Source organism: Clupea harengus, chromosome 23 (genome assembly GCF_900700415.2).
Source record: "Clupea harengus chromosome 23, Ch_v2.0.2, whole genome shotgun sequence".
NCBI lineage: Eukaryota > Metazoa > Chordata > Actinopteri > Clupeiformes > Clupeidae > Clupea > Clupea harengus.
In genome coordinates, this window is record NC_045174.1 from 10,514,649 (window position 1) to 10,542,548 (window position 27,900).

Consider the following 27,900-nt stretch of genomic DNA (forward strand, 5'->3'; position numbering starts at 1 on the left):
CGTCTGGGCTACGGTTGAGACCCACCTCCAGAGCCAATTACCACTCGCGAAATGTATATATCATAGGCTGAGAAGCTGAACATGTGTTTTAGGGGTCGCTTTGCGAGTGTGATCCCAAAAAGACAACAGAATTTTCACTTAATTTGCGGAAAGATCGGGCCAAGTCGTGACAGCTACAGCAAAGGACAAATCACACGCTACGGATTTACCGTTAACAGCTTGCTCGTAGTTTCTTCTCACAGCACCTTGGAAAGCTGCCCTGAGAACTTTTATGTCAGAGGTAAGCGATGCAATCTGAGTGAGGATATGCTTTGGAAAGCTACTTTCAAGTTGTTAATTTAAAACTTTGCGTTTGCATGACCTAGTTTATTTTAACTGGAAGTAAAAACAAGGATCACGATCAACCTATGACACTGCACGTCCGCTCAGATTGGTGCTGCAAATGGGCGGCATAGGTGGCAATTTGTACCTCAATATGTTGAATGGAACTGAGACGCAACATTTCGCAAAAGAAGCCGACATTAGCAATCACCTTCATCGCAACAAAGACTTGGCGGACTTAAAAATGGGCATTCACGACACCAGGTTTTACTATCAGGAACCAATCCAGAACGGCCAGGACAATCTGCCTCTGCCGTATCATAATGAGCAAACTGTCGCCGGATTCGGTGCGCAACCCGGGAGGTTCTACTCACCAACTTCACTTAGCAGTTGTCACTTCAACAACATTCGGTCGCCGACGAGAGGTGGCATGGGACAGACTTATGTGCCGGCAGGAGGAGATGGATTTTCGCCGCAGGGCAAAGAAGTTTACCCGTCCGGTGCAGAGAGTTACTCGGCGCCTTTTCAGCACGGCTATCCCCGCGCGCCGCTGTACCCTATACCTGGCTTACAGGTGTGTGGCAAAACACAGGCTGTCCTCAACAACTACCCTCTTTGGGCCAAGTTCCACAAATACCAAACCGAAATGATCATCACAAAACAAGGACGGTGAGTAGAAGCTCTCTTTAGCAATGTCGTAATAAGAGGGAAAAGCTTAGGGTACTCTTTCAGTGGAAAGTGCTTTAAGCATCCAGGCAACTCAACCCATAACTAATGTTTGTCAAAAGCTGCTTAGAAGAATCAGTAAAGTGACAAGACGAAGCTGAGAATTTTGCACGGGGGAAACGGGAGCTGCAATGTGTTTTTCTATTCAATGGAGCTTCTGCTTGTCCCACGATGTCAGCGATATACTTAGTGCTGCGTATTCATGTCAAATATAATTTCAGTGATGCGTGGGGGAAATTCATTCGCGCGTACTGACCAATGACTATACCGTGGCAGAGGCGCGCGTCAGCCCGGGCATGAGTATCTGAAATCGAGCTGCTGCGAAGCCTCTTAAATTGGGACGCTTAATTAAGGGAGAAACGAATGTGTGTGAGTGAAACGAAACGGGATCTTTGGGTGGAACATATTTAGGTTAAATTGACCACAAACCTCTTTCAGTCTAATTCTAGGGTAAAATTATTTACATGCTCATTTTGGTTTAGGCTACAGGTAAATATGAAAACAACCACCAAGCACCCACCTTCAAAACGGATACAAAGGTCATATTCGCTTCCCTTTTTCGTTTAATTAGGCTACATATGCAAATGTTGTGTTGCAGAAAGAAGGATATCTATGTCAGATGGAGTAGTCTATACATTATATGTGTCTGGTAATTTGTGAGATTAGAGATCTGTGCGCATACTTTTTTAACTTGATTTCATACAGGAATTACTAGTATTGAATGTTTACATTTGTTTACAACACCTTTGGCCTCACTCTACACTTAACAGTGTAAAATAAGGGTAACACATCGGGTAAAAAGTCACGCCACTCTCTAGAACCCGCGCAAAATTCACGAGGGGAAGATAGCGCTCTCGGGTACGTGTGATAGGTCACCGAGCATTTAGATCTAGTCACGTCAATTATGATTAATCTACTGATACGCAACACGGACAAAGGCCAAAGCCTCTTCTTCACGAAAACACTTGGAGTGAACGGAAAAATTCACCAGTATGTGTTACTTGCCTTGGTCACCCAGATTATCGTTTAATAATTAGCCTTAAACATTTTGACTTATATCAATATTGTATTGAAAAGAGATAAGAATGGCGACTGCATGAAACCACTGGTAGGATTACGATTATACATTTGAACTGGATTGAAATTGGATCAACTTTCTTTTTTTTTTGCCAGATGTCTGAATTATTCTGAACTCTGTTTGAACTGTATGCTGCATCAGATGAAAAGGAATATCTGAGATGTAGGTCAAAGTTGCTGGTTGTAGGTGGAAAAAGTTGAACTATATTTAAACTCGTGACACTAGACCAAGATGTAACGAATAGGACAGATAGAAACATATTTAAATTGGAGGTCGCTGTCATGCTGTGATTTGATACTTGGTATGATATCTGTGACACTGCGATACAACTAATGACACTTGGTAATCAAAGCTCTCATACAGGCTTTCGCCTTTCACCATTTAATTCCTGTGTCTCTTATAAAGAATAATCCTCTCACAATGGTTTTTATACAGCACTACAGTTCCTGGCCAAGAGATGAGCAGATATCAAAGTGGCTTTTGTCAGTACACACTCGGCCTAGTCTTTAGTGTATTTTGTTATCAGCTTGGGTGACATGTCCTACCATCCATCAGTGGTGAACTGTGAGCATTCGTAAGATTCTGGTGTTGAACCCTATATAAAAAATACCTACTAGTCTGCAAGGCACCAAACTTATGATTGGAGCGATAAAGAGATATGAGTCATCCATAATTAAATCACTTAACCTCAAATACTTTGTGTTCTTTTCCCCTTAATACTCACTGCAGGCCACTTTGCTATGAGGGAAAATATCAGTTGTAGTCACTGAATTATTGCCAAATGACACATATATTACATTATTTTTTATATTTTATCTGATAATTGATTAACCGACAATTGATTAAATATTTTCACTGCTTCTGTATGTTTGATATTCAAACCGCAGTTGCTGTAGTAGTCAAAAACTGCACTGAAAGTAGCAGTCTAGGTGTTGTTTGTTAATTATCTTCTCTGTCACAGAAAGCTTTCCGAATACAATCTGTTCACTCTTTTTCCTTTGTGATAACAAAAAAATTAAATTGGAATTAGGGGTAGTGTGATAGAAAATATTGAAAACATGTGTTTGCATTGTCATATTTTGAAGCAAAGCCTGTCAAAAAAAGTATATCACAAGATGCGAACAGATGGCATTTTTGGTCAAATTTTTTATTTTTATTTAAAGCTGCTTTCTTAACCCAAGTTTGGCGTCATTTTGTTCAGACAGTTTATTTCTCTCTTACCACTGCAGTTTTTACCCCATCCCTCAACCACCCTTTTAAAAGGCACTGCAACTTACATATTTAGCCTGCACAGTGTGCACAATTTGTGTAGGACTGTAAGGGCAGCTTTGGTGGTTGATTACTCCGTCGTGTGTTTCACAGCGTCAAATGGAACCGTCAAAATAAAGAAATTTCATGATGCGTGGTATTCACACTAGGAATGGATGTGGGCTCTCCCTCTGATTGTGCATACTTTCTTGCAAAAAATAGTTTGAACCTTTATGTTTCATCAATGTCACGAACACCTTTCAGATAGGATGCTAAAAACCTGATGTGGTTGCTTCACCGCCACTGAGCATCAGCCTTGAGGAAGCAGAGACGGTGTAGCATTGTGCATCAACCGATGCGCCGTCGCAACCAAGGGCCACCACAGATAAGCATTTGAGTGATGCCGTGAGAACTCAACTCCTCTCACATTACACCTCTGGATCTCCTCACCCTGCTCTGGCCAGGAAGAGGAAACGAGAAAGAAGTGAGGGACTCGAGGTGTATGTTGGGGGGGGGGGGGGGGGTAGCTGACTCTAATGGCTACATAGAGCAGTGAAGGACCTTTGAAGTGCAGGAAGGTGTTTTTTTTGTCTTCTCCTGGTTCTGCTTCTTCTTCTTCTTCTTCTTTTTCTCCACCGTGTCTCTCTTTCGACATCCTCCATCTCTTACTCTCCCCTACCCTTTTTTACGCTACACAGTCTCTTCTCGCCTCACTTCATACGGCCAGAGGGTGTAGTGGAGCCTGTTCCCTCAGAAGTTTTTCTGGCCGGGCTCGGAGCGGGGCCCGCGGCTTTGAAATATGCAGTGCTGCTTCGGCTCCACGCGGTCCCTGGGCCTTTTCAAGTTTCTCCCCCCCAAAGTCTAACAAGTCTAAGCAACAGTTTCTCTGCCAGTGCTCTGCCTGCCACTAACAGGTTTCACTATGACCTTGACACGAGTGCAGGGCAATATCTACCATGCTGTTATTAGCGGCTACAAGTTATTTTCTTCAAACAGATGCTATCAATGCCTTTATTGCACCACATCTACTACCCAATCTCACCAAGCAGAGGATGTAAAAGATAATAAAATACTTCTCAGAATATTTTCTAGAATTATTTTAACAGTTCAACAAACACAATTTATTTTCAAAACCAGCAGAAATTAATCGTAATAAATGATGTGGGGTTCTGTGGGCGATGAAGATGTTTTGTGATGGAAAGAGGTGAACAATATAAAGATGTGTTAATCATAAAGGTGGGTGTTATTGTGTTCCACTCTTCGCTTGAGTACTGTAACCACTGCTTGTTGAGAGCGTGGCTCTTGTGATGATCGACTCACAAACATGAAGCAGCTAAGTTAGTAATTCAGTCATCCAGTGGAGAAAAGCACAGCTCATGATATTATGGGCCGCTTGGGTCTAATTCATACTGCCATCGGATGAGTTATAGGGTTAAAAGGTTTAGGTTTATTTTTTAACCTAATAACTTTATAACTCTATGACTTTATAAGTACCATATATATATTACACCTTACATATTAATGTTAGAAGACTACACTTAGATTTAAGAAAGGGTATGGGTAAGTCTTCCTGACACTATGTCATTATACCTTAAAGTGTACCTTAACATTTTGAGGTGTTTCCCAGATTTTCCTTAGCTCAGTATACCTGCTGTAAGACATACTTCCGTGAAGTTGGTCCGGACCTCTCTTAGCTATACTTAAACACATTTTTCAGGTAAAACAAAACAGTTTAGACCCTAAAAATGTTGTGTTAGTGTTCAGACATATGCACTGATTGTGATGCAAGACCAAGATATGTGTTGCATTACATTTTTTGCTTCATTGTATAAAATGAACATCACTATAAATCAATTGGCCGTTCATTTTTAACCCCTTGCAGATACAAATCTATGAGTAACATTTAGCCTACAGCTGTTCTGATTTGGGAAATATTTTATTTTGACTTGCATACTATTTTCTTGTTGATGCTCTTTCTAATAATGATCACCTGCACTACAATCTGAGTCTTGCCCATTACTCTGCCACCCCTATACCCACTGCATAAGTTGGCAGATAGAAAACTCCTCCTCTAATCACCATGGCGACGAGGGTGCTTAATTAAACTCCATATAATGGTTGACTGCAAGTCGGGTAAAACAAAACAAAAAAAGTGTATGAAGTATATGAATTTCATTATATCAATAAAAATGACCATGAGAAGACTTTATCATTGACCACACTCCTACATTCAAATGTGAAATCTTGCATCAAACCCAACTAATATGACCAACAAATGTAACTAAAGATTTGTGTTAATAAAACTAACATACTGGCAGTGCATCCAAAGTCATGAAATCTAACAGATGAATTACAATATCATGAATAGAACTTCATGAGGCTTTTTGTTATTTTTCCATTAATACACTTCCTGTACTGTAGATATGTCGATAAACACGGGACCTTTAAAGAGACAGTACACATTAACTACACTCACAGCACACTCCCTATCTGGTATACAAGGATACCACCACCTTTGCCTTCATCAACATAAAGAAAAGAAAAACTGTCCTATCATTACTCAGTGGTTACTCAGTGTTACTTGGCTTATAAGTCTTAGAAACAACTTCATCCCTTCCTTATCCACAGCCTTGATCTTCACTCAGAAATACTTTAGTGATTTGCCCCAGTGGCCAGTCATTCAGTTTGGACTGGCAGTCTTTCATAAGTACTACAGTCTCTTCTGTGATGTTCTGCTTGTCAGCCTGCCCCTTTCTTCTTGGCTGAAGTGTAGACAGATATGGTTCCTGCCACCTGTCCCAAAAGGTGCTTGCCAAGCTTTGTACCATTGGCTTCTGTAGAGGTCAGTGCCATAAAAATCGCCTGGAGGAACAGGACCAAGACCAGACTTCAGCGTTAGTAGAGTTGTGGACGTGGACGTTCATGATGGCGATCACCTCGGCAACTAATGTGGTTAGAACCTTGTGAGTAATTCTTGAGCGTCCCTTTTGAAGAATCAATTTCACGGTAATGCCAATCATCCACTCCCCCCCCCCCCCCCCCCATGTGTGAGGCATGGGGCAGGATAAATATTTGTTCAGAGCAGCAGAAAGGGAGGATGAGAAGATCTTGGAGGTCTTGCAGGGAGTTTCTCCAATGTTCCCACGGTTCCGGCTTGTCAAGGGCTAAAGGCATATTCCAGTCTTAAGATTCTGTGCTAAGGTCTCTAAGCAAAGCATGGCCTTGAATGATGACTGGGGCAGCGAGCCCAAGAGGATCGTATAAGCCATTTGCGGTAGACAGGACTCTACGGCGGGTGAATGGCTTCCTGTCACTTGACACCTGGAATGTGTGTCGCTCTTAAGGTTGCAGGCAACTCCAAGTGTGCATTGAGCTGGCAATGTGTCACTGCCCAAGTTTAAGCCTAAAGTTGGATGGTCAAACCAATGTCCTATGTCCTAAACACTTATTCTTGACCTCAATTGAGAACGTCATGAGGTCAGGGAAAGATGTGAAGGAGATTTTTCATAAGGACATATGACAAAAAAAGACAACCACGGTGATAAGAGATTCCAACTTCACACGCTAGCCTTCATCATTTTGTCACAGTGGATGTTATTGACATAGGTCTTTAAGTGTTGATGTCACAATTAATTGTGGGACAGTATTATTTCCTTTCTTAAAGCAGGGTCCAGTGTACCCTATGCTAAAGGAGATAATAAAGGATGCACTGAAGCACCTTTCCTAACCATTTACATAATTCGACCAGCTGTTATCACGGCTGCAACTTAGATACTTCCGGGTCATTTCACTTAGTTAGGAACCTCAGTTAAGAAGACTATCTGACCACAGTCTTAGTCTCACAGGTCACTGGCATGATCTTCTGTAGGGAGAGCACTCATGACTTTTGCACAGATCGAGGTGATCTTGTGGTGCCTCAGGTTGGAAAAAGCCAGAATCTCCTGTGCTCTTTTCGATGGCAGCTGCAGCAGTAGGTAATGATTTTAAGCCTTCGTCAACATAGAGATCTCTCTCTCTCTGTCTTGTGGTCTGACAAAGCATTGAAACATCTGCTGTATGTCTACAGTAATAACCACTGCTTCTTTAGTGAAGTGCATGAGCGCGCCAGGTCGCCTGTTGTTGAGGTCAGGACCAGTCAGAAGTGCATCATTGAGAGACACCCCCTCATACTGATAGCTCAGCTGAGACAGTAGCGTACGACTGCCTGCCATTCTCCAGAGTGTTAGTGGAGTACAGTACTTGTTTGAATTTTTTGGGAAAGCTGTCACCTACACTTCCTGTACTGTAGATATGGTGTTGATGACATCATCGATAAACATATTAACCACATTGACAGCACACCCTTCATACTCATCTCACGCATGATCAAACTTACGTGAATGACAATAATCGATGCCAGAAACATGGATTCAGGTTGGAAGGTTCCTCAGGGTGAACTGATAAGAGATGGTTTGGGAAACATGTAAAAAAAATTAAATAACATTGGTTATTTTGTCAGTATTAACACCAGCATTGATGTGTTTCATCAAAGTCATATCATTTAGTTTGCAGCTCAAAAAACACATTTTAGTGTGCACTACCTCATTAAGTATACTGTGATAAAGACACTTCATATACAATGGGTCACTTTCACAGTGGCTTTGAAAAAAACAAGTAGGCTATACTTTCATGAAAAAACAAATCCAGTGCTGTCTGTAAATCCTGTATTGCTCAAGTCTGTGACGTGTGAATGGGTGATTGTGGTATCCTGCATTTTGCATGCAGTGACCTTACTGAAAGATCTCCAGCCCTGCTCCTCTGAACTCAGAGGCTCTGTGGACCCGGGCTCTCCTGCACAGGATGGGGCTCAGGAGGCTCTTTGTACTGCAGATTTTACAAGTCAGCTTCTGGCAACCTTAGAATCAGAGCAACTCCAGCAGGCTACTCTATTCAATCAAAGTCTGGAAACTCTCTCTCTCACGCTCTCTTTCTCTCTTTCCCTCTCACTCACTCTCTCTCTCTCTCTCTTTCAGTTCAGTGGTTGTATGTTGCTGTGGTAGATGTGGTCTTTTTTCAGAGAGCACAAATGATCTGAAAAAAAAAAAAATGCAAAAATTGACAAAGATCTGTCATGTAAGCCAGCGTCGTTGTTGTTCTTTCTTGTCTGACTCGCTAAACAAACACACGAGATACGAGCCTAAACTATGAAATATTAATATGACAGCAGTGCAACGACGCACTTGTAAACCCAGCATCTCGCAGGCCGTAACTGTCCGTTTGCATGAGTGCATCACCGCTGGATGTTTCGCATGTTTCATTTATTGCGGCCACCCTGCCACTCCTCCGTTGCATGGCATGCATGGTGCACAGGTGTCATGCACTCGTCAAAATACCATCCAAGTACTGCGAGAGAGAGAGACCACGTCAACATCAGTATCAATTTCAGTTGCTCCTTTTGAAGTCCCTATGATTATTCTATTATTGTAATAGCCACCATGCAGAAAATATCTTCTCTGTCTTCTCTGTCTTTCCCCTTTTCTATCTATCCATCCGTCCATACGCATGCAGACATACCGGTATGAATTGCACTGATGCTTTTAAAACAACTTCATAGACTTCCTGTACAGCTGTTCACATTTGCATGAAGGATACAGAGTGTTCTCTCTGCTAACACGGGCGATCTTCTAACAATCAGGGTTCTACCGAGCGCCTGTGGAAAGTTTTACATGGCTGGGGCCAGTGCTGCAGTCAATACTTTTGCAAATTAGTTTTTCTTCTTTTCTCCTTCCTTCCTTTCTTATTTCTTTCTTATTTCTTTCTTTTCTCGTCTTTCTTTTTTTTCTGGCTGTGGCCAGTGCTGCAGTAGACAGGTGCTCTGGCATGGTCTGAGGAGAAACACCACAGGGCCTCTGCACCAGCCTCCTGGCACACACACACTACACACTCCCCCCTCCCCCCCACGTCTGCATGTGTACTTTGGGTTTTTGAGGTGAACGCATAAGTATAACCTTTGCACCTTGCTGAAAGCGTATCGTCTGCACCACACACCACAGCTGTACCCCCCAGGGATGGCATTTTTTTTTATGACACTTGATGCACAGAAATGGAGAGAGAGAGGAAGTCAAAGTTTATGTGTGTGTTAGTGAGTGTGTATGTGGGTGGGTGGGAGCTGAGTGTATGTGCGTGTGCGTGTGCGTGTGCGTGTGCGTGCGTGCGTGCGTGTGTGTGTGTGTGTGTGTGTGTTTATAAGTGGGGGTGGGGTGGCACAAGGGGAGAAAGGAAGTCAAAGTGCGTGTGTAGGTTTGAGTGTGTGTGTGGGAAGTATGTGTGAGTGTGTTTGTGTGTGAGAGTGGGACTGTGTGTGTGTGTGTTTGTTGTTTTTGATGTTTTTATTTTCTTTGCCAAAAAAGCCAGAGAAAGGCCCCTCCATCCACGGTTAGCCCCAGACTGGCATGTTTTCATCCTAGATGATCGGCCGCGTGTTGGCTGACAAAAACTGGACCTGAACTCCTGTCTCTCTGAATCAGTGGGTGCAGTCAAGGAGAAGAGGCGTCTCCCCGGTGGACGTCCAGCCACTCACCGAGCTTCTGCTTCGCATCCTCACACACACACACACACACACACACACACACTCATCCTCCGTCTCCCCTCTCTACATCTCTCTTTCTTTCTCCCTCCCTCTGTGCATTCTCTCTCTTCTCTTCCTCTCTGCTTTCAACATGTATCCCTCTTCCCTCACTCAGGGTTTTTTTTCTTTTCAATTTGATTTCAATTTGATTCATCAATTTCATTTTCAGTTTGATTCTTCCACCTCTCAGCATGCAGGGGCCCCAACTCAGGGCTCCCTAAACAGAAGCATTTAATTTCATTCATCACATGGAAATAGGGTAGAATTACCCACTCGTGGTCATGAGGAAACGCAACGCTACTCGCTCATTAACAGCCTTGGGTGTGTTCCTCACACTGTTGTTTTGCTTCTCGCCTCCACATACGCATGATATAGGAAGTCCTAGATAGCAGAGGAGGACGGTTCTGTATCAGCGGCCGCCTACGGCACCCTGCCTACCCTACAGCCAACGAGGGCGCAGGCAGGTTTTTTTTTTTTTTTACACCCAGTCAGTTAAAACCAAGCGAGTTTCCATCTGTCAACTCAGGGTTTCAATCCCAACCCCAATCCACCCACGTGCATGGTACAGCTCATCTGTGGTAAACCCATCGGTTTCCCCCTCACTAGGTTGCGATTTCTTATAAAACGTCTGATTTGAAGAAACCTCGAAAAAATCTATGCAGCCTCGTCTGAAAAAAGGGGGAAAATTGTACAAAAGAGACAGATATAAATGACCTTTCTGTGGCATGTTTTAGGCTTGATTGGTTTAGTTCTCTCTCATATTGATAACCAGGGTAGAAATAAGTGTGAAAGGCTTTCTCCCTATGGCTTGCTCTTATTGCAGATATGCAACAATACCTGCTATTAATCTGAGATTTAATCTCTGTAATCTCTGTAATCTCTGGTAGGTGTGAGTTGCCTTGGTTGCCTTGTTTTGCCTGCTGTCCACCAGAGGTTTACTCGTGTGGGTGTCCTCAAGACATCTTCAAAACTGGTATCTGTTTTGGAGAAATAATACAGTGACTGAAATGAGAAGAAATATGTTAAAGAGGTCATTGATAAATTGGAACGTTAGTGTGGGCCATTCTGCGGTATTTGTGGCGTACAACTCTGATGGTAATATGATTGCTGAGAGAACACCCCTTGATGACGGGTTAAATAATACAAAACACCACTAAATATATCTCAGTATTAAATAATGTATAAATCTAAAACAGCCATTCACATATATGAGACATGCTAAAATACACTATCAAAATTATTATTATTTCTTCAATCCTACAGATATCCACAAAAAAAAAGAGATAAATAAAAAAAATAAAACAAGCGTGATGATATCTGAGGCCTCTGTCTGTGGGTGTGTAGGGTTGCCAGGGGTAACGTGGAGAGGCAGGCCCTGAAGCTGCCCCGGGGGAAGATCTCAGGATTGCTGTTAACCGTTGGCACAGCAGCAGAGGAAGCCTAGCAAAAGCACTGCCAATAGAGTTGCCTATTAGGCTGCCTTGTTGAGCATTGCATAGAATGGGACTGGGTCAAGGAAACTCTATGGATCCTGTAAAGCACAAAAACTCACATTTCTGTCTGAGAAAAACATGCATGCATGCACATAAAATGTGAGAGCAGCATGCCCTTAGACAGGGAAAACAGCACACACACAAATACACATGCACACACAAACACACACACACACATTTGGCCCAAACAAGCATCTCCCATTACACACTTCACTAGCTTGAGTCTGCTAAATGCCGGAAGCACTTGGGGAGATAAAGGCAAAATAAATTCAAATGAACTGAATTTCAGTGCTCACATCAAGTGGAAAAGGTAATGGATTTTCCCTCCAAAAAACATGGCCACTGAGAGCGGTCACTGGAGGCCCCCAGCACGACACTGTGTTTATCACAAGTTTATCAAACACATTGTGTTAAAATCTCTCAATTTTTCATTAGTGCCTCATTACAGTGATTGCAATTTTAATAGAGCGTAGAACTATTGTAAAATAATGGAAATTAATGTTAGCTGTTTGCCTTCGATTTTCAACTCAATAGCCTAGAAGCTTTTTGTGTGACATTAAATAATGACTTTTCTTTCGGTGTGTGTGTGTGTGTGTGTGTGTGTGTGTGTAACCTGACAGTCCTTGGCAAGAGCTTGGTGCTTGTGCCCTTTGCCGCTGATATGCTACTGAGCTCCCAAAGACGCCAGGAATGACACTCGCTAGTCTTCGTGTCTTCCACTAGAAGTGTTATAGCCTCAGGTGGAGTTGGGCGTAAAGCAGTATGCCAAATGTCAACGGCACCGCTGCTATGTTGTTCCACCAATTACTCCATGTTTGTATCAGTCAGCCCGAACGTGTAACATAGCATGCCGAGCTGTGGCACGCACTGATGAACAAAACCTATACACACAAACACACACACACTCACTCAAACACACACACACACCACAGCAGCAACAACAGCATTGATGGCTGGTGTGTTCCAGGGCAATGGAGGTTAAGGGCTCATAAAGTTAGCATAAGGATGAAGACAGTCCAACCTGATAGAATTTAATCAGGTTCAGATTATTTTGCTCCAAAAGAAAACATTGCAATGTTTTGGAGAAAGTGTGTGCCTCTGTGTGTGTGTGTGTGTGTGTGTGTGTGTGTGTGTGTGTGTGTGTGTGTGTTTTCCTGTTAGGCTAACTTTACCCGGCGTTCCCTGGCCACGTTGCCCTGGGACACACTGACCTCTCTGTTACCTCCTCTCTGTCACAGCCTCCATGATCAGAATCACTTCAGCAAGTAAAACTCCAGCAATCAGCAGTGGCTACAGTGCGCATCTTTTATTAACTGATGCATTAAATATTCACATCTAGCCTGCCCTCCGCTCCCTGTCCCGCATGCTTCAACCAACGCACACTTACAGCTTGTGTATACTTACACACACACACATCCACATACTGTGCACTCATACACAGTCTCACACAGTCACCCATCCATAATACTCACACTACACACACACTTGCGCACGCACACTCACACTCACACCATCGCTACTGTTCTCACTCTCTTTATGGACTCACTCCTGTTTCTGTCGCATGGCTGGACACAAGGGAGGATTCTCCATCACCCCACCTCAGCAGTAGCAATGCAACACAAATGTCCAACGTATAGGCTTTTAGTCCAAGGTCATAAGGCTCAATTCTCAGGTAACATACACACTGTAAAAATATCTCTGTGTCCTTAAATGCCATCTGCTAAACATAACGGAGCTGTGTGTGTGTGTGTGTGTGTGTGTTTTTCGCAGGAGGATGTTCCCCTTCCTCAGCTTTAACATAAGTGCACTGGACCCCACGGCGCATTACAACGTCTACGTGGACGTGGTGCTTGCTGACCAGCACCACTGGAGGTACCAGGGCGGCAAGTGGGTGCAGTGTGGCAAGGCGGAGGGCAACATGCCAGGTACTACAGCTCGCCCGTGTTCACACTCTTGCCGTTTTACTTTGCACACGGAGTCGCATAAGTGTTTTTAGGGCAATGGCTTTCTGTCATTAAAAATATAGATCCGTGATTAAGTATTAACTGAGTTGGTTTAGACTGAGTTCTTCATATAAAAAATTCTACTTTCATCAGTCATATGTTTAACAAATTTTCCAAATGTATAATTGATTCTATACTATTAAAAGGAAGAGGAATATCTTCAAAAAATATTATTTATGAATGTGCCAATAGATTGCACCACTGGATTTCCCTCCTGTCTATGTTTTATAGACATCTTACTTTATAACAATCCTTGCTACTGGTGGTGCTTTAACTGAGTTGTGTGTATATTGACAGGAAACAGGACGTACATGCACCCCGACTCACCCAACACCGGAGCTCACTGGATGAGGCAGGAGGTTTCCTTTGGTAAACTCAAGCTCACCAACAACAAAGGCAGCTCAGGCAACACGGCCCAGGTACTGCAAACAGTGGCTCAACTGTCACTTAAGAACTGTTACTGTAGAATCTATAACAGGGACTGTAGACAGTGACTGGAGTCCCAGAATAGATAGATAACATGATCTCATGAGACAATCCTTATCAGAAACGTCCTCACAAAGGTTATAAAGGTTGTATTTAGCGTGTGAGTAGTCATTTACAAATTTGTTCATGATTCATTTAGGTATAGACTCTCTGAATTAAAACATAACTGAATAATAATCATGGTCTGGTTGAGGCCCGATTAGTCATGGCCAGAGTCATTATAATCTACTCAACAGTAGGAGCTGGCACCTGTTCCTCCTGTTCTCTGTGCGTCACGTGACTCTTCTGCTCTGCTTCTGCTTCTGCTCGTCAGATGATTGTGCTGCAGTCCCTGCACAAGTACCAGCCCCGTCTGCACGTAGTAGAAGTGAAGGAGGACGGCTCCGATGACCCCTTCCTTTCCTCCAAGGCCCAAATCTTCGTCTTCCCAGAGACACAATTCATCGCCGTGACAGCCTATCAGAACGCAGACGTGAGTTGCCTTGGTTACAAACCCCCTTCCCCCCACCCCTTCCAAGAACAAACCAACTAAATATTCTGATGAGAATATATTGAGAATGAGATGTTGAAGTGCACTATAGGAGAATGCAAGGTGAAGAAAAGAGAGAAGACAGGAGGAGTTGTTGAGGATTTTTATGGGAGGTTCATTTTTAGTGGCTTCTCAAGTAAATGATGACAGAGGCCTCATGAATAATTTGTGCTTGTCTGTGATCTTCTTTTCTTCCACCTCTCTCTCTCTCTCTCTCTCTCTCTCTATCCTCTCTTCCGCTGTCCTCCTCGCTATCTTTCTCTCTGCCTCATTTCTGTTCCCCTCTCACATTAACACACACTTGTGCTCTCCTTTTCTCCACACACCCCTCCCCCCTTCTCTCTCACACACAAACCCCACCGATGGTGCTACCCTTGTCCTCCACCTGACCCTGTCTCCTGCCATTTCTTCCACAGATCACTCAACTGAAAATAGACCACAACCCTTTCGCTAAAGGCTTTCGGGACAATTATGACACGTACGTACGCATAAAGACTTTTCTGAGCAAAGACAAAAATGTTATGAAAGTCAGAGCACAAAAAAAAACTCTTGTGCCTTAGCACTGCACAGGCGCAAGCACGGTTTGCTAAGCTTCTAAACTCTCAGTAGTCAGATTTGCCCTTTTGTGCCGTAGATGTTCATGTATAAATCAATTTTCGCAGAGGCACAACAGAGGTAATCAAAAACACAGTGTGAATTATTTAGCGGGAAGAGGCCTAGTAAATCCTGCAGCGTTCACTTGGGAAGTGGCCTCACTAGCTGGGGTGAACTGTTAGTAATTCACACCTCTGCTGGAGTTTTGTCAACACCACTTAACCTTTGACCTGATGCTTCTTTTTGCTGCTCTCCTCCACCTTACCCCCCTCCCCTCCACCCTCCACCCCGATCCTGCTCCTCCTAATTAGGCTCTACGTCCAGCCGGACTCAGATCGCCTCACCCCGTCCCCCACCGAGGGTCAGCAGCTCCTGCCAGGCGGCTGCTACCAGCCCTACCTGTCCGACCAGTACATGAGCCCCCTGCCCCAGGGCCGCTTTTACAGCCGAGAGCACATGGCCATGGGGGGGCAGCAGGGACCCAAGGACCCGTCCTCCGTCAGCCCTCACGGCCGCTGGTACCTGCCCAGCCCCCACCCCATGCCCCCCTCCAACTGCCTGGACTTCAACTCCTACGACGGGGACTACTCCGGCAATGGGCTTTACAAGCCCTACCACCACCTGCAGACGCCCGGGAACCACGCGCTGGGCTACTACCCCGAGAACCCCTTCTCCCCCGGGGGCATGTCGGTGCCGGCCACTGGAGCTTGGAGCACCAGCGGGAGGCCCTCGCCGCCGTACCTCAGCCATCCGCGGCCCAGCAAGCCGGGGCCGGCGCTGGGCTGGTTTCGCTCCGTGCCGGGGGCTTCCTCGTCCACCTCACCGGCGGGGACCAACGCACGTCCACCCCCACCCCCACCGACGCCATCGGTCCTACCGGTGCCCGCGCTGGATGCCCTCCGACTGGCCCTGCCGCAGGACAAGCCCAAGGAAGGGTGCGGCAGCAGCAACGGCACACGAGAGGATGGCTGGCTGGAGGCCCCTTCAGTGAAGTCGGTGGACTCGGCCGACTCGGGACTCTACGAGGGTGGTGAGAGCAAGAAGCGCAGGGTGTCGCCCTACGCCTCCAGCACGGAGAACTCCCCGCCCAACCGGGGCGCGGAGCTCTGTGAGAAGGACAGCGGGAGCGACGCCGGCTACTATAGCTTCTTCGGTCACTGATTCGCACCCACCCAAAAGACCCCAGCTCCTGCCCCCTGCTGTCGCCCACAACGGACCTCCAAGCCCTGCGCTCATACCCAGAGATCTCCAACTGTACCGTTGCACTGGTCTCCACCTGTGAGACTCTGTGGCTGAGAGAAAGACCAAGCAGGAAAGAAGAGCTCTGCGGTGTTAAGGCTGTCAAGGCTTAACACTCTTTCACAGAACAGACTGGTTTGAATTTCGGGGAAGTGTGACACTGATACCACCTTGTCTATGGGACAGTGAGACAGCGACATTATGTCTATTTGTAAAGTAGTCTGTGTTTCTCTTTTGTGGTTAAAGTGTCTCTGTGTTGGATGTATATGCGGAAGAAAAGAGTGTATATGTGAAAGAGAGAAAGAGAGAGTGGGGTGGAGGGGTTGCAGGGATGAAAGTCAATCAGAAGAGTTCTGAAGGTGGCTGTCACAGTTAGAGAGGTTCTCGGTGCAAAGCCGATGTGACTATGGACAGACACTGGCCTGGAGACAAGGCCATGTACAGTCCTTTGCTAGCCCAGTGTTTTATATAACCGTGGAGTTTTAATGGAAGGGAAAGCGGGAGAGGGGGAAGAGAGGGAGAAGGAAAGAAAAAAAAATGTCTGCACACCTGCTGACACTCCCCTAAAGGAACTGTCCAGTCTCCCTCATCACTGACTAAGAAAACACGCTTGGGCGCACACACACACACACACAAACATGAACATACACACTCACATAGGCAGTATTTCCCACATTCTTCCAAGTCTGTTTGTTACGGAAAGCACCATAATTAAGGTTTAGTTTTAAGTCCATGCAGACCACACCAGTGAGAGGTGAAAACGCATAGATGCCCGGTGCAGTGGGTAGCGAGAAGCAAAGGGCACAGACCGTGCAATGCTGGCACCAAGGTGTCACAGTCCATTTTTTACACTTGGTGACCTGGTCCCCCAGAGTCCAGCCTCTTGCCCCTAACCTAACAACATCAGTCAGCTCTGTGTGACATCACCTAACCAGGAACACCTGCTTGTTATCATCATTTTCTTACTCGAATGAAGGTTGTTATTATTAGGGGGTTTTCTTTTTTTAAAGATAGTTCAAACACAGTGATGATACACAAGTACCCTTCCCTGGGTTGAACTGATGTGTGAGCCTGACCAAAAGAAATAGGCTACATTATAATTGGGACTTCAATTTCTATTACCAGCCAATCTGGAAATGCCCCGGTCCACACACACACACACACACACACACACACACACAGATAAAGACCACAATCAATAACCACATTACAACATGCATCACTCAGACACCACCAGCTGGAAATCGTTAGCAATAGTTTTGGAGTAACCTTGTCTGTGGAGGGCACGGGTGTTTTTTTTTCTTCTTCTTTCCCTCAGTGCTGTTCCAAAACAGCCCTCAGTTAGTCCCTGTTGGAATTACATTTGTTTTACTCATTTTATTTTTATTTTACTGGTACTGCTTTTGTCAGATGCTGTTGACAATCTGAACGTAATGAGGTGCACAAGTTTCCAAACAGAGATGAACGCTTATTTATGGCATGGCCGGGTGAGAAGGCATAAAACGCAAATTACTATGACTGTAGGTGAACCTGACAGCTGACCTTTCTATTTACCTGAGTGGCGCATCGGGTTTACTCTACGGTCACATTAGTAAATACAAAATATTTATTCTTAGCTGAGAAGCAAATTATGTGGACATTAGGGGACGTGTAAGTCACTGTAAATTAGAAGAGGTTTTTACTGAGCCGAGATGGTCTGAGAGCAGGTCACAGCAGCATTGCAAAACCCCTCCACTTTACCAGTCATCATGCCGGCACTCGCGTTTTGACAGTTGTGCTTTCTCTTGTTAGTTTACCATTTAACCTCGGTGACAAAATTAAAGGTTGGAATCATTCAAACTGACAAGTTAGGTAAATAATAATAATACATTTGAAGGCTCTGGCATGATATATAAAATGAAACTGAAACTTTCGCTTTTCATCATGTTCTTCTCGTGTAAGCACACACTGTTAGAAATTATTAACCCAAACCCAAAACTTGACTCATTCTATATCTTATGACAACTTCTACATGTTTGACAAATGTATTGTACTATTGAATTAGTTCGATATTAAGATCCAACCCCAGCACACACGCACATGCACAGACACACACTCTACAGATTAGACTGACCAACCAAAAATTGTGGCAATTTATCTGGGAAACCTGCACATCAAGTCTTCTTCAGTACTGAACATGTGATATACAAAAGCACAATATGACGGATGTCAACCAAATATCACAGATCTCTTTTTTTCTTGTTCTGATGTTGTTTTTCTAAATCATGTGTTCTCATGACCTTCGTGCTCACAAATATCCCTCTTCTGACAACGCAGGTTCCGTAAAGCTGATGGTGCTATAGAAACTATTCAAACGGAATATTCCTAACGGCCCCTTAATCCAAACTAATGCGATGAGAAGCCATCCGATGGCAGATCCAATTGCCCTTTGCCTTGACTACTAAAACATGCTCTTCGTGGCTGACACTGCCGTAACACGACAGCATACAGATGGCATTTTGAGTTGGAAGTTTGTGACGGAATATAAACCTTTCAAACCCTCCACCGCTTTCACGTGCTGTGCCCTGTAACGCGCCTGGCTCAGGGGGAAAATATGCCATTTTATATCCAGTTCCGTGGGCACACTGGCTCAAGGAGCAATGCAACGTTACAAAAATGCCCCAATACCACGGAAAGGTTAGCCTCATCAGAATAGTAAAAAAAAAAAAAACTGTCAGGACTCCTATGTCAATCTGACACGAACTGACAGCGACAGTGACGATAAAAGGCGAGATACAGTTTTCTGTGAACTGTTTGGATATTTGGGATGTCGATTTCAAAAGCTCAAGAATACCTAGCCATTTCATTACACTTGAAATTCAGATATAAATATTTCTCAAATTCAGGAAATTCAAGTGCAATTAAAAAATGTGATTTCATAATGATGAAATCGCCATATAACTTTTCAATAACTTGTTTTGTCTTTGTTTGTTTGCGCTGAAACCCCTCTCTGGCCTTTCTCATTGTACACTCGCAAAACCCCGACAGTTATTGAGCGTCAGGATCCCCAAATAAACCTCAATATGGAAGCTTGGCTGACCCCTAGTGGCCAAAGTAGCTTATAAACACCTGAAAAAAAGATGTGCAGACTGAAAATGCGTCAGGAGGTTCACTTTGTTACTCGGAGTTAGGATGAGGATAAACAAAGTGTCAAATGGTTTTCTTAGATGAGGACCCATGAGTGTGTTGTATTGTACAATTAACTCTTGTTATGACTGGAACCGTTTTTTGGGGCAACTTGGCTTTTTTTGTAAGTACGCAGTCTTTTTTGGATCTCTGTACAATGGTTTGTTTGGCTTTTCTGAGGTATAAATGTAATTTTTGAAAAATAAATTCTTGTGCTCCTTAAGACGTTCTTGTACTTTTTGAAGGAACCCGAAAATCAGCATCAGAGGTATGACAGAAATGCAGTAGAGGAACTGAAAACGTAAAGATGTATTTGATTTTATTTTCAGTGTAATAAAGATTATGCTAAAAAAAGCAGAGGAAATCTTTTATTTATTAAAAGTGGTGAAATATTGTGTAATGTACTGATTGTTGTGTTTTTTTTTTATTCATGCATTAAAATTATATTAATTGTAAATCTGTACATGTTTGGACTTTTTCTAAGTTTCTTCAGAGTCTATCATGTCTGTTTTTGAACAGATTTTAAGTGTCTAGTTCCTGTGACAGTCCTTAATGCTTACTGTACTGTTCACGGACAAAGCATCTGTTTATTCTATGGCATTTAAATAATTTTCCCAGCAGCAAAAAAACCCAAACATATAATGTGACCTAATTGAAGTTTTTCTTAAAAGGTTTGTACCCCAACTGAATAACGCACTCAAAAAATGACGTATGTACATGACTGTCATCTTCTGGAAGTTTAAGCCCATGTTAGGATATGTGGCAACTGAAGCACCTCTCAAGAAAAGACCAGGTGAAGTCTCCACTGAAAGAAATGGTCACCTCCAAAGGGCTATTTGAGTGCATTACAAAAATAAAATGTAAGTGAATGGCTATTTTTACACCGGTCTTCTCTCTTATAACTGAACCCACCATTATTCATGACACACATAGCACAGTTTACATAAATAATTTAAAAATAAAGAAATCATTTCAGTAAACATATAAAATGATTTAAAAAATAAAGTCTCAAAGGAAAATGCTCTCCACACGACAAATACTTTGAACTGGTTGACTAAAGAGTCTGTTTTTGTGGGTTTGTATTTCCCCCTACAGTTACTCTATATGACGTCTTGTCCTTATTTGATTGCTTATTGGCAATCTGTTTATTCAAGCATTATAAAACACTCCATCCAGAGAAAAAGATCCTGCTTTCTCTTTAATGGTGGACAAGGAAAGCTGTCAAAGAGCCGTCCAGACATGGTGTTCCTCTGTCAGACAGAGCACTATCCTCGCTCAGGAGAAACAACCCAAGGCATCTCATACGTGCTCCAAAAACAAAAGAAAGAAAGAAAAAAAGGGAAGAAAAAAATTTGCTTTCTGTCCTGACATCACCATCACTTGTCACCATAATTCCACGTTTTTTATGTTGGCAAATCCTGGGTTTTCTCGCAGCTTCCAGTAGCTTCCGTTGGTCATCCACACCTCTCGCCCAGCGGCATCCACCGTTTTTCTGTTGACCAGAAAGCATGAGTGTGGCTATGAACAGACATTCATGAAGTTACACATTGTAGTTCAATGGCATGCGGTGATGGATAGATTTATTGTTTACAACTAATTCTAATTCAGTCGTATGCATCTCATATTTTATCTGCATTATGTGCTAATTAAAATGAAATACCAGAAAGAAACGTTAAGTGGTACTATTAATGAAAAAAAAAAGCAGAAGCTGACTGAAGATACAGTCAGAACAAGCACCTCTTGAACCGCAAGGTAAATGTGACCCTTTCTCACTGTGTCAATCTGGACACACACGAACACACACACACGAACACACACACAGAAACACACACGAACACACACACACACAGAAACAGCCACAGACCTGAAGAATCGAGGCACATGGTCCTCCCCCTTATTGCTCAACGCTTTTCTTCGCTCCCGTTGCATGTCTTCGATCTCGTCTTTGAGTTTATCCGTTTCCTCTATCTTGCCCTCTTCCAAGAACCTGTGGACAGTTAGGTTCACAATTCACTGATTACCACTCTGCTTTGACCATAAATGTACCATCTCACTGATCATGTCTCTTATCTATGTGTGCAAATGTAGGTAAATCTGTTTTTAAATTGACTGTTAACGCATTGAAAAATAAGTTATACACTGTCAAACACAAATTGCAACAAAAACTGAACATGCCAGGGACTGTGAACATCACAATTTCATCTAACTATAGTTTAGGAAACCAACTCATCCAGAGATGTGAGGTGAAGTCATGAGCTAAGTGGTTTCTCACTCTACCCAAACCACTCAGAGCTCTACTGCAGGTAAAGCTAAATTTATACTACTCCGAGCCCTCTCCGAGCAAACCTCAGATACCCCTTTTCCACCAAAGCCGGGCCGGTGCTGGTTCTGTTTTCCACACAAATAAAGCTGGCTCCGGTTCCAAAAAACAGGTACCAAGTCAGCACCAGCTTTTAGGTGGGCCAGAAACAAGAACCGGTGACGTCGGGTTCGTCCCGAGGTTATGGGCGGAGCTACTACACCAGAAACAGAAATTTCCGCTGCCATTTTTTTTCCACCGTCAACCAAGAGGATGAGTGAAAACGGTGAAAACATAAATGAAAAATCCATTCAGCAGTGGATCACCAATGAAATAAAAACATTGATAGCGATTTGGTCATCAACAGAAATGCAAGACAAACTTGGGGAGGCAGTAAGGAAAGCTAAAATATATGAGGAAATAGGGGGACAGTTGGAGATGGCGGGGTTCAAAAGGACAACAGACCAAGTAACAAACTAATAAAAAAAAAGAAAGAAAGCTTTCATCCATCAAAATGTGTTAGTTTGTCTGCATCGTATACAGTAACTCTTTCAATCTATCTTGTTTTTGTTGTGTGATAAGCTGTTGACTAAGCAAATTCGTGTAGCAGCTAGCTAACTAGCATTAGCTGTTAGCTGTCGTGAGGTACTGCTACAGTTGTTGTGGCAACTGGTAAGTAGGTAGTAGCTAGTCTACTTGTGTAAAGATATATGTATTGTTTATGTAATCACTTATATATGTATTGTTTACGTAATCACTTTTATATATCCAACCCAAATGCTTTGGCAATACTAGTCTACAAGGTTATGGTCATGCCAATAAAGCTTCATTTGAATTGAATTGAATAGTCAACTCCTGTCATTAACTGCATTGTCACTCATTTGATCTACGTGGGGAAATATAGAAAACCCGTTGCCAAGTAAACAGAACATTAACTTAAGCTCGTATGGTACTACATGGTATTAAAAATGAAACATAATAGAAGTTTTATCGAAATTTCTTTGCCTTCTCCCAGGAAAAAAAACACTCGTGAGTAACCTAGTCACAACATTCCAAGTTCAGCTAGGACAACGGAGGCGTATGACGTGATTTAAAGACGTAGCTAGCCCTACTCTGGCTCTCAGTCGATGGAAAATCGAGCTGTGTTCTTAGAAAAGAACCAGCACCGAACCGCATAAGCACCAGCCCGGAACCAGCACTGGCCCGGCTTTGGTGGAAAAGGGGTAAGAGAGGCTCTCGTACGGGAAGTTAGAAAAATGAGCAGGTGCACGACAGCCTCTCCGAGGGGCTCGGAAAGGGTTCGGAGAGAGCGGTTAAAATCGGTGAGAGGCGTTCCCTGTGTCCGACTCCGTGAAATCGGAGTAGCATACATTTCGCTTAAGGATCATTTCACCTCTGGTCTGGGCGCAGCCGTGTGTCTGTAGGGGGCAGTAGGGGCTTCAGATCTGGAGTCAGTTCATTCAGCTCCAGGGCAAAGGTGGAGAAGCCGAAGTAGAGGACGTAGTCTTTAGGCTGAGGATCTGGGAGAAAAGAGGAAACATGTTGTCCATACAGTGACAGATATTTGTCCTCTATACAAATTAAACCTATTGAAATTCAAACAGTAAGCTCTAACTTTTTTTGAGAAATTGCTATATATATATACACTTTACATCATGGGTGACCTTTCTAAGAGCAGGCGATTGGAGTGTGCTTACTTGGCTTCCAGAGGCACTGTGGGTTGGGGAGGGTATCACAGAAGATGCCCTCATGCCAGAGACCTCCAAACCTGTGCACCACCCTCCCACTCTGGTCCAGCACCTGGCCCTGCACCTCGTTCCTATTGGCGTCTGAGCCCCAGTACCGAGACTGCAGATGGGGAGACAAAGAGAAACAGCGTGTCCAGTCCCGTCATTCAATGGCATTAAACGGAACATAAAAAGAACATCTAGTCTAATTATGAACTAATTATGATCATTAAGAGTGAAACTGTGTAATAAGTGCCTCATAATTAAGGCATAATTAAGCTACTGAAGCTTAGTTACCTATGTATATAAGCATTCAACAAATACCAATCATTGTATTATGAGAACATACTGTCAAAGTGGCACTCCTCTCTCTGACTCACTAACCTTGACAAAGGTGATTTTGCAGGTGCAGATGGAGCTCTTGAGGTTGCGGATGACGACCTCACCGTAGTGCTCCAGATAGCGCGGTTGGGTCAGGACATTATGGATGCAGGTGACCACTTTGTTCCACTCGTAGTGGTCGCCACGCCTACAGAGGCAAAATGAAACCGTACAGATGATGTTGGCCAACGTCGCCTGCTGATTTTACACATTTGTTCTCTCTATTTGAAAGTCGAGTCAGATGTACTGAAGAGGCTTCAAATTACTTGGCTTTCATCACACCACAACAGGAAACATATTTATCATAACTGTGGAACGACATGAACACTCACTTTGGAAGAGTGACATTGACCATTCCAGAAGGCATGATCTCCACAGACTTGCCCCAGAACTTGTTCTTCCATCGCTGGTCTGAGGAGGTCATAACAGCACAGTTGCAAATGTTGTTCAGTGTTCTTCAAATGTAATTCAGTGTTTCAAAAACCTGTTATACTTATTAATTAACCCATATCTTGAGATCTGTTCAGTTTAGAATGGGACTGACCTTGCCAGAAGCAAAAGTTCCCTGACTCTGCATGACAAGCTGATATAGGTGGGTGATGACAGACCTGAGAAAAGATATCAGATGATTATAAATGTTTAGTACATGTGTTATAACATATGCAGTATAACTGATCTGAAATCAGCCATGTTTACCCACTTGCTCACTGATGAATCGGAAGCCCCGGTCTTCCCGTACACATTCATAGGTTTCTCCAAGGACTGGGTTGAAGGGTTTGTATCCGTTCCGGAAGGTAGCAATGGAATAACCAGAGATAGCAAAGGCAGCAATATACAACTGGGGAAAGAAGATGCTAATATTAATTTAATAAAATTCACACTTTCTTCACAGGTACTACGGGCCTGTTTCAATACATTTCAATAGAAATAAATTCCAAATAAATGTATTTCAATAAATAAATAAATAAATAGACCCTTTTTCAACAAGTCATCAAAGTAGTTGTATACCCAAATGTCATTTAAATGTTGGTAGTTCAGTATTTGAATGTAACATTTCCTTGGATAATTTGAACTAAAGTTCTATTGAGTGAAGATCTCAATAGTGTGTCTTTAACAAGTGTGAAACGCTAAGCTCATCAAATGCAACAAAAAAAGACACCAAGACTACAAACTCTTCATTCAAGCTCCTCAAAAGTCTGCAAAACTGCATTGTCCTACGCCCTCCTCACCATCCTCTCGTAGGGGTCCTCGGTGTTGCTGGCCGTTTCCAGCAGCTCGGAGTACTCCAGCTCCTCGCAGAGCCGCTGCAGCAGGTTAATGGGTTCGTTGAGCGCCGCCGGCATGGAGATGCGCGACAGGTCCTTGCCGATGTTGTTGTACAGGATGGACATGAGACCGATGTGGCTGTTGTCTGGGCAGACGGCAGGCAGGGTGGTGCGGCGACCGGTGCTCTGTGGCTCAACGCTGGCCTTGGCGGGGGCCTTGGAAAGGCTGGCGCGGTATTTCCTTGTGGCTGACTCTGTGAGGGGATAATGGGTATGTGAGCACTGAGACTTAATTTCACTTTAATTTCTCATGTTTGTACCTGTAATGTAATAAAATAATCCTTCCTAAGTTCATGATAAACTGCCTCCGTTGTATATGCGTAACAATAATAGAATAGTCAAGTCAACAAATATGAACAAGATGTGTATTTTTCAAAAATTAATGTTAAATTATGAATTGAATGTCCTTAGACTTGCAGGGTCATATCCTGTTTGAAAAGACTACAAATCCCATAACAGCTCAGTCCTATACTGCTCACTGTATCTATAGACAAGCTCTCACATTCAGACTCCTCTTCTATTCAAGACAATTGACCTTGGAGACTGGAGACCCCTCAAATAAATATAAAAGTTGCAAATGCCCTTTGACCCCTGGATGTGGCCCTCTCACCGTGGCCCTCCTCTGGCTCAGAGTTGCTGGTGCCGTCGCTCAGGCCTGAGCCCTCTTCTGAGGCCTCAGAGGAGCTCACACCGAGGAGGTCATCACTCGCATCGAAGTACTCCGCCACCGAGTCCGCCGCCGAGGGAGGCCGATTAGAGGCTCGCCGGCTAGAGCCGGGCTGGAAGATGGAGTTGGAGAGAAAAGACAGGAGAGACAGGGGAAGAGTGTAAGAAGAAGAGAAAAAAGACCTAGAGCGTAACACACACACACACGCACACACACACACACACACAGAATTTCACTGTACGGTGAAATAAATCCAGACTTTTATTCTGGTTCTGGGGAATATTGCAGAGTTAATTAAGAACATTCAGCTTGTCAATAGAACAAAGTAAATGAAAGCACTTGAAGGGCATAGCCAACAGGTGTGGCAGAGCTGAGGGAAACATACAACATGGCAAGCTTTGAGTTCTCTAAAGTTTAAAAAAAAGTCAGAGAGAGCCACATCACTGATATATTCTGCAGAATGAAGAAAGGAAACGATGAGAAAGACAAAAAGAAAGAAGACATGTCCCTCCGGATTCACCCAATACTCTTAGGGAGCTGTAAATACAGACACACCTTCCTCTGGCGCACAGTACAGAAGGAATCTTCTGAGGAGTCTGGCGTCACTGACACACTGTAGAATTGGGTCTGGGGACACTGCATCTCTAACTGCACATGTACACATACAGTACACAATACACACACAAACACACACACAGACATGAAACAATCTAGTCAAACACAACATACAATGGACACTCAACACTAACAACATTAACTAAACAGAATGCTCGACAAAACACACGGTAAGTTGTACAAGGTTTCTGAGATGGATTTGTGGGTTTTTTCCTAGTGTTTCTTAAAAAGAGACTGTAATGATGGCGGCCTCACCTCCAGCAGGGTAGCCAGCTGCTGGGAGCTAGCTGGGAGTTCCCCGCTGTTCCAAGCCTCCTGGAGTTTCTGGCGCTCCTGGGCCAAGGACTCATGGACTAACCTCAGGGAAGTATGGACTTGGGACAGAAAAAAGAACACATTAACAAAAAAGAACAAAAAAAAGACAAGACAATAAAACACCAAAGGTAATGGTTCACCAACCAACCCCATCTAACTGTTCATGTTACATTTACATTTACATTTAGTCATTTAGCAGACGCTTTTGTCCAAAGCGACGTACAAGGGAGAGAATATTCAACCTACGAGCAATAGAACCTGGTGTAACAAAAAATAAATACTACTTTACATAAGAAATATAACAAAATGAAATAAAAAAGAAAGAAAGAAGTGCAGAAATGTAACTGCTGTAATTGCAAGTTACGCACTAGTCGAAGTGCCAGTTAGGACGGGAAGTGCTCTCTGAAGAGTTGGGTCTTCAAAAGCTTCTTAAAGGTAGAGAGGGACGCCCCTGCTCTGGTAGTGCTGGGTAGTTCATTCCACCAACGTGGAACTACAAATGAGAATAGTCTGGACTGCCGTGCTTGCACAGACGGCAGTGCCAAACGACGCTCACTAGAAGAGCGCAGCATCCTGGGTGTAACATTTGCCCTTACAAGAGCATTTAGGTAGGTGGGAGCAGAACCATCAAGCACTCTGTAGGCAAGCATAAGTGACTTGAACTTAATGCGAGCAGCTACAGGCAGCCAGTGGAGGTCAATGAGTAGCGGGGTGACGTGTGCCCTCTTCGGTTGGTTGAACACCAGACGCGCCGCCGCGTTCTGGATCATTTGTAGTGGTTTCACCACGCAAGCCGGCAGGCCCGTTAGGAGGGCGTTGCAGTAATCAAGGCGGGAATTCACCAAGGTTTGCACCAGCAGCTGGGTGGCATACTGGGTTAGGTACGGCCTGATTTTGCAGATGTTGAATAGCGCAAAGCGGCAGGACCTAGAGACAGAGGCAATGTGGTCCGTGAAAGTCAGTTGGTCATCAATAATGACCCCGAGGTTTCTTGCTGTTTTGGATGGAACAAGAGACAAGGAGTCAATATTGATGCTGATGTTGTGGTGGATGGCCTGTTTGGCTGGAAAGACCATCAGTTC

The 27,900-nt window shown here is 43.7% G+C and overlaps 2 protein-coding genes across 5 annotated transcripts in view; one reads left to right on the forward strand and one right to left on the reverse strand.

The window, feature by feature from the left end:
- On the forward strand, window positions 1-20,754 carry tbx21 (T-box transcription factor 21). Its single transcript, XM_012814665.3, has 6 exons — window positions 1-990; window positions 13,244-13,398; window positions 13,774-13,895; window positions 14,276-14,434; window positions 14,908-14,969; window positions 15,397-20,754. Exons 1-6 carry the CDS (start codon window positions 443-445, stop codon window positions 16,244-16,246), a joined length of 1,896 nt encoding a protein of 631 aa, XP_012670119.1. The 5' UTR covers window positions 1-442; the 3' UTR covers window positions 16,247-20,754.
- The window catches only part of osbpl7 (oxysterol binding protein-like 7), a 16,334-nt gene continuing 8,278 nt past the window's right edge, over window positions 19,845-27,900 (reverse strand). For 2 of the 4 annotated variants that reach the window (XM_031561688.2, XM_012814570.3), the window contains 12 exons: window positions 26,759-26,877; window positions 26,444-26,536; window positions 25,832-26,000; window positions 25,126-25,415; window positions 24,597-24,734; window positions 24,441-24,504; window positions 24,229-24,307; window positions 23,900-24,044; window positions 23,486-23,636; window positions 23,182-23,308; window positions 21,354-21,476; window positions 19,845-20,981 (listed from right to left, as the gene is read on the reverse strand). In XM_031561688.2, the coding sequence (XP_031417548.1) occupies window positions 20,873-20,981; window positions 21,354-21,476; window positions 23,182-23,308; window positions 23,486-23,636; window positions 23,900-24,044; window positions 24,229-24,307; window positions 24,441-24,504; window positions 24,597-24,734; window positions 25,126-25,415; window positions 25,832-26,000; window positions 26,444-26,536; window positions 26,759-26,877 (1,607 nt within the window). In that variant the 3' untranslated portion in view covers window positions 19,845-20,872. The remainder of the gene's footprint in view (window positions 20,982-21,353; window positions 21,477-23,181; window positions 23,309-23,485; window positions 23,637-23,899; window positions 24,045-24,228; window positions 24,308-24,440; window positions 24,505-24,596; window positions 24,735-25,125; window positions 25,416-25,831; window positions 26,001-26,443; window positions 26,537-26,758; window positions 26,878-27,900) is intronic. The other 2 variants (XM_031561689.1, XM_031561690.1) reach the window with 1 other exon arrangement.

Bases quoted from the DNA above. Each gene is read 5' to 3' on its own strand.
- tbx21 (XM_012814665.3), top strand. From the start codon at position 443: ATGGGCGGCATAGGTGGCAATTTGTACCTCAATATGTTGAATGGAACT. The intron at 14,435-14,907 runs GTGAGTTGCCTT...TTTCTTCCACAG, and splicing joins CAGCCTATCAGAACGCAGAC to ATCACTCAACTGAAAATAGA. The intron at 14,970-15,396 runs GTACGTACGCAT...CCTCCTAATTAG, and splicing joins TTTCGGGACAATTATGACAC to GCTCTACGTCCAGCCGGACT.